Source organism: Protobothrops mucrosquamatus, unplaced genomic scaffold, assembly GCF_001527695.2.
Source record: "Protobothrops mucrosquamatus isolate PMUCROS unplaced genomic scaffold, P.Mucros_1.0 scaffold4355, whole genome shotgun sequence".
Classification (NCBI taxonomy): Eukaryota; Metazoa; Chordata; class Lepidosauria; order Squamata; family Viperidae; genus Protobothrops; species Protobothrops mucrosquamatus.
Window position 1 is genome coordinate 1 of NW_015390269.1, and position 10,687 is coordinate 10,687.

General features: G+C 47.7%; 1 protein-coding gene across 1 annotated transcript in view; it reads right to left on the bottom strand.

Annotated features, from left to right (window-relative positions):
• Positions 1-1,416: 1,416 nt before the first annotated feature.
• Positions 1,417-10,687, bottom strand: part of LOC107298892 (class I histocompatibility antigen, F10 alpha chain-like) — a gene marked incomplete at its 3' end in the record, with an annotated part of 11,029 nt that continues 1,758 nt past the window's right edge. The window contains exons 3-7 of the mRNA XM_029286639.1: positions 7,429-7,704; positions 5,613-5,894; positions 3,058-3,144; positions 2,512-2,541; positions 1,417-1,449 (exon numbers count right to left, since the gene is read on the bottom strand). Coding sequence (XP_029142472.1) covers positions 1,417-1,449; positions 2,512-2,541; positions 3,058-3,144; positions 5,613-5,894; positions 7,429-7,704 — 708 coding nt within the window. The remainder of the gene's footprint in view (positions 1,450-2,511; positions 2,542-3,057; positions 3,145-5,612; positions 5,895-7,428; positions 7,705-10,687) is intronic.

Here is a 10,687-nt window from a genome sequence, read left to right on the forward strand (position 1 = left end):
ATCTCTCTCTTCGCCCTTCAGCCTCTGCAGCTTCACGAAACTCTCAGAGGAGACCAGGCTTTTTATTCATTTATTATTAAACTTCTATGTCACCCATCTCTCTCCAAGGTGACTCTAGGCAATTTACGGTAAAATTCAATAAAATGCCACATAGAACATTTAAAACAATAAATTGAATGACCAGATTCCCCCACCAGATCACTTTGCCATTGCTCTGACAAGAAGATCATATCCGGTGTGTGACCGTTGTCCTGAGTCAGGCCCAAGATGGACCTAAGATCAGGCAATCCATCATATCTGTCTGTCTCTCTGTCTGTCATCTATTTATCTATCAAATATTAAACTTCTATGCCACCATCTTGTCAAGGTGACTCTAGACAGCTTACAATAAAATTCAATAAAAGGCTATGTAGAATATTTCAAACAATAAAAACCAGATCCCCCCACCAGATCACATTGCCGTTGTTCTGACAAGATCATATCCGGTGTGTCACCGCTGTCCTGAGTCAGGCCCAGGACGGTCTGGGAGAGGCCCATGGCAGCCATGAACTCCTGGGCCCCTTCCGAGGCCAAACCCAGGGAGGGCAGATTGATGTCTCCCAGGACCAGAAGCCTGGGGAACTCCCTGCCAACACTAAGATGGCCTCCAGCGGCTGAGGGAGGGGGGGTGGGGGTGGCCATGCATCAGGGAGGCTGGTACAGCAGCCACAAGCCAAACTGAACCTGTCAGCCCAGATTCAGAAACGGGGAGTCACAACCAGAAACGTGGGGATCAAGGCCCCCGAGGGCCCAGAGGGATTCTCAGAGGACCACTGCCCCCCCCACCTGCCCTGCCCTGGGGTCTCGGTTGGGGCCAAAGCCTAAACCCTAATCTATGAGAGGGGAAACCCATCCCACTTCCAGAGTCAGCCAGGTCTCAGCTATGCCAGCAAGAGAGTCTCTAACCACTGGGGATGATGGTATCACCGGTGATTCCCCCATTTCCCACCAAGGAATTGAGGGCTCTCTCTCCTCCAAAGGGGGCCAGGCTCCACCAGGCAGACTCTGGGCTGCCTCCCCTGCCTGAATCCAACAGGGAGAGTTTCCCTTCTCCGCCTCAGGAACAAACCAGTGCAAGGAAAATGGATTTTGTGACCCCTCCCAGCCGACTTTCATGCCTACGGTGGGACTAGAACTCACCGTCTCCCAGTATGTCTCATTTGGTGCCCTCACCACTAAACCAAACTGACTCTATTTTCATTATTTCAGCAGACCCAGACCCAGAGGGAACAAAGGGAGGGTGAACTAATGGGGGGAGGAGGGGGGCCCTTTTAAAAACTGGGGGCCTCTCCCTCTTTTCCTTCCCCCCCCCCCGCCCAAAATCTGGCAAAGGGACAGAATGGCTGAAGCAGCAGCAGCAGCTTCCCTCCGACTCACCCTGGCTGGAACTGTTGGATCCTTCCTCACTTGCTGGAAAAGAAAGAAAGAAAAAGAAAGTGAGGAAGTCACTCTGTTGGCTGATAGATGGAGAAACTCAGCTCTTTCTGACTCCTCCCTCCCTCCCTCTCTCGCACACACACACAATCAAAAACACACAAATACGTGGAGAGAGTTTGAACCAGACTGCTTGGGCTAAAAGGCACAGGAAAGAATTACTAAAATTTATTTGTATATCAACACAGAGCAATAGTTCAGCAATTCTTGAGCCCGAGGGCAGAGCTGACCTAAAAAGATACACTTGGCTCCAAAGTCTCTTTTTATAATTACTTCATACATAGAGAGCCTTGTGATGGGAGACCAAGAGGAGATCCATCTGGTATCCCCCAAAGCTCCTTTTCCTGAAGGCAGGACAGGAAGCAACGGGTGGAAACTAATCAAAGAGAGAAGCAATCTAGAACTAAGGAGAAACTTCCTGACAGTTAGAACAATTAACCAGTGGAACAACCTGCCTCCAGAAGCGGTGAATGCTCCAACACTGGAAGTTTTTAAGAAGAAACTGGACAGCCATTTGTCCGAAATGGTATAGGGTTTCCTGCCTGAGCAGGAGGTTGGACTAGATGACCTCCAAGGTCTCTTCCTACTACTACTACTACTACTACTACTACTACTACTACTACTACTACTTATTATTATTATTATTATTATTATTATTATTATTATTATTATTATTATTATTATTATTATTATTATTATTATTACTTTATGGAGCTTCTGACTCTCATTTCACCAAACCTTTCCTTTCTGCCCACTTGGGAAACAGAGCAGCTTCTCAGCCAGAGGGATCTTCCACCAGCTGGGTCTTCTCACCTTCTGGAAGGTTCCTTATCCCAAAGGTTTCTCTTTGAGGAACCCCTTTCCAAGAACAGCCTGGCTGGGATGTAAAGGGGGCCCATCTTCCCCAGACTGGTTCTTAGGAGGAAGAGAGCATGGAGGTGGGCGCACACACACACAAACACACACACAGAGACACATCAACTGATCATGCCTCTGGTCTCTGCTCTAAGTTGGAGATTACATGTAAAAAGGACTCACTTGCTGCTTTTTTGTAGTCATGACGTCTCTCTGCAAAAACAAAAATCAGTGAAAGCTCAAAAGAATCCACCAGAGATCATCCAATCTCTCCCTCTCTGGGAGGAATACCTTCAGCAGACATTTCACAGTCATTTTGTCTCATAAATAAAGACAGAAAGATTTTCAAAAACCAAATGTATCTCCTGATTTTCCCCAAGGGAGACCTGCTGCCTCCGAGATGGAGGGAGGGAAAGGGGGGAAGCAGCAGCAGCAGCTGGGAGGGGAGGAAGGTTTTCATGGAAATCCTTCTCTGCTGCTTTTTGACCAAAGACTTTGAAAGGGACGGAACTGGGATGCTTCTTCCCAAGACAGAAGAACACGGGACTGTCCCAACCTCAGACTCAGCCAGGTGAAGACTGGAGTCCCTGCAAGAGGCCGAGATCTCAGAGGCTCCCCAAGAGGGCTGGGAAAACAGGACAGAAGGAAGCCCTGAAGAAGCTCCCCAAAGAGAGAGACTTGGGAGGAACCTCCCCATCTTCCTTCCATCACCCAGAAAAGGATACTTACTGAAAAACCAGATCCCAACAACAATCACACACAGCAGGACAAGACCAGCCACAACGCCGATGATGATCCCCACGTTGGATTTTGGTTCTGAATTGGGAGAAAAAGCAGATAATTGAAGGAGATCCCCAATCATCCCAATTGGGGAAGAGACCTAAAATAGCGAAAGCTGAAAATTCTCAAAATTAAAAACTTCTGTGGGTTCCTCTTCATGTCCCTCTAAGGGTAGCACGAAGGCTCCTTGCTAACCACTGTTAGAGGATGTGTCCTCCTGATGCTGCCTCCTTCTCTCCCCAGCCCAGCATGAAGGCAGCTGAATTCATCTTTAGCTTTTCCACTCCAAAGCAGCCCTTTGCCATCTTGTGACTCTCAGCAGCTTACAAAACAAAAACTTCACCAACACAATATTGGTGAACAATACAATAACATTTGTTAAACAACGGTTTTTGTTCTGTTTAGAGGCTGCCCCAGTTTGTCATAATTTAGGCGGCTCTGTACGTTACGTTTTTTCTTCAGTTTGAGTGTTTGCATTTTATTATTTAAAGTAAAAGAGTTTATATCACCCAGCCTTTTTTAAAATATACACTTTCATTTCCTTGGCCAGTCCAGAAATAGCAGAAAATTATATTTTGTGCTTCCAGAACTTCAGCATGAAAAATGGAATAGGGAGACATCCGACTTCTGGACGGTCCCACTAATGGCAGAAACAGAAGAACATATTTTGAAGGGACCTTGGAGGTCTTCTGGCACAACCCCCTGCTCAAGCCTTCCAGACAAGTGGCTGTCCAGTCTCTTCTTAGATGCCTCCAGTGATGGAGCACCCACAACTTCTGAAGGCAAATTGTTCCACTGGTTAATTGTTCTCAATGTTAGGAAGTTTCTCCTTAGTTCCAGGTTGCTTCTCTCCTTGATTAGTTTCCATCCATCGTTTCTTGCCCTGCCCTCTGGTGCTTTGGAAATCACGTTGACCCCCCTCCTATTTGTGGTAGCCTCTCAAATACTGGAATACTGCTATTATGTCTCTCCCCCTCCTAGTCCTTTTTTTCTCTAGACTGGCCAAACCCAAAACCTGCAACTGTTCTTCATATGTTTTACTCTCCAGGCCTTTAACCATCTTAGTTACTCTTCTTTGCACTTTTCCCCAAAGTCTCAACTTCTTTTTTGTAATGTGGTGACCAAAACTGCCTCCAAGTTGCACTTTGTTATGAGTGCTCCAGTGGTTTATTGTTCTCACTGTCAGGAAATTTCTCCTTAGTTCCAGTTTGCTTCTCTCCTTGTTTAGTTTCCATCCATTGCTTCTTGTCCTGCCCTCAGGTGCTTTGGAAAATAGCCTGACTCCCTCTTTTATGGGGCAGCCACTGAGATAATGGGGAGACTGCTATCATGTCACCCCTAGTCCTTCTTTTCATTAGACTAGATATACCCAGTTTCTGCAATTGTTCTTCATATGTTTTAGCCTCCTTTGTTGCTTTTGTTCATATGTTGTCCTTTGTTGCTTTGTTCATATGTTTTTAGCCTCCTTTGTTGCTTTTCTCTGCACTCTTTCTAGAGTCTCAACATCTTTTTTATATCGTGGCGACCAAAACTGGATGCAATATTCAAAGTAAGGTCTTACCAAAGCATTATAAAGTGGTATTGCTTTGGGAGTCAGTTCTGAGGAGGGGAACTTTAAATTTAATTTTCTCTTGCACAAAACTCAGGACTCCTACTGAATAGCGATCATGCCATTTGTGAATTGATGCTTGCTAAAAACAACAAACACAAATATTTTATTTTGCTTGGGATATCAGCATAAAAATTAAATTTGAACGTTTTTTTTTCTATTGTGATGACAATCATTAATAAAAGATTTAAACTTGAATTCTGCAATTTTGGAAATCCAGTGTAAAAAATGTTAGGGGCAGTTATGAGCATATGCAGAGTTCTTAGAGGGCTTTTTTTCTTAGGTTTTATGCTGAGCCTCAGGAATTCCCATATCTTATCATAAAATAATGTGCAACTTCTTTCTTAGAGCAGCAACACACAAAGACATTTCGTTCTTTACAGCAGGAAAAGTCTCTGATGGTAAAAACTCAGATTGATAGTCTCTTTTCTGACTCCTGATGCATCAATCCAGATACTCTGTGCATTTCCTGAAGTCAGCTGCAGTTCATCGATTTTAATTAAATTTGGCCTTTAAAAAGGGACACAGACTCTCCTCCTGACTTTTGTACTTCAGGAATTCTAAAAAAAAATAATTCATTTTTGGGTGTTCAGTATAACTGCTTCTCCATGGCTGGAGGCAATAAAGAGGGGAGGGACAGAGGCTAACAGAGGATCTAAGAGGATTTCATCAGGATCTGCCAGCTCTTTTGATGGGATTCTGGAGTTTCCTTTACATCCCCTGAAGCCACTTCTATGGTCTGGTCCCTGCAGCTTCACCAACCTCAAACACTGGAAAAACCAATGGCCTAAAGGTCAGGTATGCTCACATCTGGACACAGCTGGGGTGAGATTTCCCTCCCACAACCCTCCAGCCTGCCAAAGAGCCCAGCCTTTCCCTCCCTGCAGCCTCTCACCCTCCAGGGCCACGTCCAGAGGCTCCTCCAGGCCGTCGTGCTCCACATGGCACCGATAGCGGCTCCTGTCTTTGGGATCAATCTGGATGCTGAGCCAGCGGTGATAGGTCCCATCAGCATTTGGGGCCACGGAGCCACGGAGGGTGTCCTGCAGCCAGACCTCCCCGTCCCTCGTCCAGGAGGCATCGATCTCCCTGGGGTAGAAGCCATCCACGCGACAGACGTGCGTCTCCATCCCATCCTCCACCTCCGTCTTGCTGCTCATGGTCACCTCTGGGGNCTGGGGGGTCTGCAGAAACGGCACCCCTGGAATTAACTCTGAGCCCCTCCAGAGCCTGGAAGGTGGGGGGAAACTCAGAGGGGCAGGAAAGCCTCCCACTACTTCCCACTCCACACCTGTAGCGTCTCCAAGAGTTTTAGGAAATGCTCCAGATCTGGAAAAAGCTCAACCACAAGAACTCCTGATTCTGAGTCCTTCCTAGGGACTCAGCCTGAAAAACCTCCAGCAACAAATTGAGGGTCCAAGGAAATTCCTCTCTGGCTGCTTTGAACTCTGAGTGATCGTGGATTGTTTCCTTCAGGGGAGGGAAAGTGGAGCTGCTCTTTTAAGTTCCCTTTCAAGACAACAACAACACAGAGGTTTCTCTCTACTTTTATGGTTTCCTTCTGCTCCCCTGAATCTAAGGCTGCTCCAGGCCTCTTTCCAAGGGACACAACCACAGTTTCAAGAAGAGGAGAGGCAGAATCAAAGTAAAAAGGGGCTCTGGGCTTTTCCAATTTCTGACTGATTAATTTGGAGAAGAAATATTATCCCTCAAAGGGGGGGAGAGAGGTGAGGCCAATGGAAGAGAGAGAGAGAGAGACAGAGAGAGACAGACAGAGAGAGAGAGAAAGAGAGAGAGAGAGAGACAGACAGAGAGAGAGAGAGAAAGAGAGAGAGACAGAGAGAGAGAGAGAGAGAGAGAAAGAGAGAGAGAGAGAAAGAGAGAGAGAGAGAGAGTCCTCCCAGGGCAGGGAGGGGCTGCTGGCAATTGTGTGGGGGGGCTTCCCCTGTGGACCCTGATCTCACTCAGCTTATACCAGAGGGGGGGTCAAGGACCCCAGAGGGGGTCGACCCAGTGGGGAGACGTTGTTTAGATGGGAAAATAAGAACAAACCACAGGAAAAGATTATACTGTGAAGCCTCCTGTGGGGTGAGGGGGTGTTCTTCAAGGTGGGGAGGGGGCTGTTTTGAGGAAAGACTCACTAGGTCAGAATTGAGGGAACCTGTTTGGGGTTTAACAGAAAAATCCACAGAAATTTTGGGAAGAAAAGAACCCCTCAACCTTGGCCTGAGGATGTCTTATTAATGGTAGACGTGGAGCCACCTAGTAGTGGTGGTGGGAGGTGCACCATCAGGTGCAAGGCAGGGAAGGAGCCCTTTGTGGGATGTGGGGGGAAGGAGAATTAATGGGGGGAAATTAAAGGCACCCCACACTTGACTACAGTTTGGCTAATGGGGATTTCACCGAAGAAACCCAAATGCCTTTGTTTCATTGCCTCACTGTGGGCAATGAAAAGGACACCCCCAAGTGCTTCTCCTGTCTGATCCACCCAGACACCCGCCAGGCAGAGGCTGCGTTTCCTGGTCCATCGAATGGCGGCCTGGCAAGGGGAACCAATCAGGGCTTTCCTTGTCTTGGAGAGGGGCTGGAAGGGGAGGGGGAGGATTCCCTCCTGGGCAGTCAGACTGCAGACCAGGAACCCAAAGGGGCCGAATGTGGACAAGAAATCCGGCCATAAAGGAGGAAAGTCCAGCCTGGATCCAGAGGCTCACCTGTCCTCAGCAGCATCTCCTTCCCGTAGGACAGGTACTTCTGCAGCGACTCAACGCATTCCTTCTCCAGGTAGGACTGATACATTTGATTATGTCCTGGAATAGCATCCCATTTCCTCTGGGTGATCTGGGCCTGGGGTTGGGGAGCCACCCAGGTGAGTCTCTCCTTGTCAAACGTGAGGAAGGTCCTCCCATCGTAGCCAAACTGATCAAATCCTCCTTTTTTCCCATCAGCCTGGAGCTCACAGCCATACATCTCCTGTATTATGTGAAGGCCTGAAATAGGAACAAGATGATGGTTTGGGGAGTCCTGGAGATAGACAGAGGCCCCCTTCCCTGCAGGCACTTTGACACAGGCACTGACACCCCCATTTCCTCCCTAGCAGTCAAGGGAAAGAAAGACTCCATCACTAACCGCCCTTCTCCCCTCCCTCGACCTCCCTCCCTCCATTTCCCCCCCCCCCCCAGGATGGAGCCCCTGAACCTCCCCAGGAAAAGGGAAGCTGGAAAAGCCAGTGGAGGATCCCGAGGGAGACCGAGAAAAGAAGGAGTCCCAGAAGAAACGGAGGGATGGAGCCTCTCCCTTCTTTCCTTCTGCAGTTCCTCTGTTGGGGAGACTCTTGGGGGGAAAGGAAGGGATCCCAGAGAAGGAACATTTGCCAGAATCTGCAGCTGCAAAGAGGGGCTGAGAACCTCATGGCCTCAGAGAGAATCTGGTCGATCTGCAAACAAGCTTGCAAGGATCCCTGTGACCATAAATCTTGATCTATGTTCCCAAATATCACCAAGTCACAAGGCTGGCTCCCTTTTTGGGCTAACCAGAAACAAACCATGGCTTTGTACACTGTGGGAATGAAGCCTTGAAGGGCCACAAAGGAATATTTTCCTTAGCAAGAGCAGCAAGTGGCCCAATCTGATCTGCACCCCCAAAGGATTATTGACCTTTGAAATGAAGTTTAAAGTTTACAGTCTTTGCAAGGTCCTGGAGAAAATATTTTCACTTTAACTGACCAGATTCTGGGATTTAAAAGAAAACTGAATGTGTGAAAAAACCAAAAGGAAATGTTGAAATATTTCTACTTCTGGTTGGGCTTCAAAATGAGGAAGGACGCCAGAAACTCTCAAATCTGAGGGAAAACCACTTGTAAGTACAGTTGAACTGAACTGACCAGTCCTTTCCCTCCCTTTCCACTCCCATGAGTGACCGGGTGAGGGGATCCTTTCTCTGCAGCTTCTGCTCAGCCTGAGACCTTCCCTTTGGAGGGAGAGGAAGATCCTCCTGAGCTGAGTCTGATCCTGCCCTGCAGAGGAGATTCCCTGATCTGCTCAGGGGGGAAAAAAGCTTCTGGATTTCTGCCCAAGAAGAGTCTCCTGCCATTCACAGGAAGGCACTGAAAATCTGGCTGCAGTTTTCAACTTCTGAGAACCAGCTCTGTCTTACTTCAGAAGCATCAAAAGCTAAGACAGAAACCGTCTTATTTCAGTTGAAGATGAAATCTATTTGTGTTCATTGCAAGTTTGGGAGAGAATTTAATATTTGTGCTAAAAAAAAAGCACAGGGATCACAGTGAAAAGGCAAGTTTTTATTCTTAATGTAAGAAGGCTGTTAATGCATCTCTACAGGTCTACGCAGGAAACAATTCTGCCCCATCTCTGAGGCTGGATGTTCAGGGGTTCCCCGAGGCCTGAAAAATAGTTCAAGGGTTCCTCCAGGGTCAAAAGGTTAAGAAAGGCTGCTTTAGGGAGGCTAAATATATATTTATATTTGTAACTTCTGTGAAGAATATCAGAAGCCACTTCTTTATGTCTTTTTTCTTTGTTTTCTTCAACTTGTTTTCTTTTCTTATATAGTTTTTGATTTTTCTTTGATTTCTTTCTTTTATCTCTTTACTTTATGTTACTTTCTATTAGTTTTTATCTTTTGTTGAAAAGGTTCAATACAACTTATATAAAAAAATTCAAAAGGCAAACAGGATATCAGAGATCATTAAAATGGTACTGAAAACACAGGGGCTAATGTCACAAAACCTTTACATAAATCAAGGGTGTGACCACATCTGGAATATCGGGTGCAGTTCTGGTCACCAGACCTCAAAAAGGGCAGGAGGGAGCTGGGGAAGGTCCAGAGGAGGCGACCCAGAGGACGGGAGGGTTGAAGCAGCCTCCCTTGGAGGAAAAGGTTGGGACATTTGGGGCTGTTTGGCCTGGAAAGGAGGCTCCCCTCCACTCTGGCCGGTCTCCTTCCTCCTTTCTCCACCAGGGGGAGCCCTCTGGGTCCAGCTCTGCTCCTGAGAGGCCAGCAGGGGGCCTGGAGGGATCTGGGGGATCAGGGGCAGAACAGGCAGATCTCTGGGGTGTCTGCCTGGGGGGGATGGGCAAGGAAAGGGCAGAAGAAGGGGGGGCTGCATCTCCTTGGGATGAAAGGAGGGAAAATGGCTGATGTTTGTGGAGAAAGTTTACCTCAGCCCAAAGCAGCCTCTGGTGACCCAGATATTTGCTTGCAATCTCTCCCCTAAATCAGGTTCTTTGGAGGTGAATCTTGTGCCCCAAAGATGGCAGAAGGGGGGGGCTGCTGAAGAAGGCCTCCCCCCTCCAGGGCAGCCCCACCAAGAGGGCAGCGCAGGAGTCAAGCCGGAGGGACCAAGGATGGGAAGCCATCAGCGCTCTGAGCGACTCAGGAAGGGCCCCAAATGGGGGTTTCTTTCTTTTCTGTCCTTTTCCCCCTCAAGATTGGGTGGATCTTGGAAGTGATCTTGTGCCCCCCCCAAGAGCCCCCCAACCCCATTTGGCCTCCTGGCCTCTCCTTCCACCTGGAGGATGAGAAGAAGGTCCTGCCATTTGGGGCCCCACTCATCCCTCCAAAAAGAGGTGAAAGAGAGAGATCTAGTCAGCCCAGGTAGATTTGCAGTTGATCCCTCATTTCTCTGGTGTGGAAACAGACAGAAAAACAAGGACCTGCTTCCCCCAGGATCTCCTTAGGATCCACCTGCTTCTTTTCTGGGAGGGGGGGAGACCTGGGATCCCCTCCCTCCCCCACACCAGGCGGTCCATCAAGGCCACGACCCTCTGACTTTCATGGGGGGGAGGGGAGATTTCGGTCTCTTTGAACCTCGGTTTATATCCATATCCACATCCTGTCAATAGACAGGGAGATAGAGGGATAACTTTTAAAAAATGTTTTTATTAACTGCAATTGGCAGAAAACATCAGCTATGGAGGCAACGACAAGCTTATACTGATTTTAAAAAAAGAATAAACA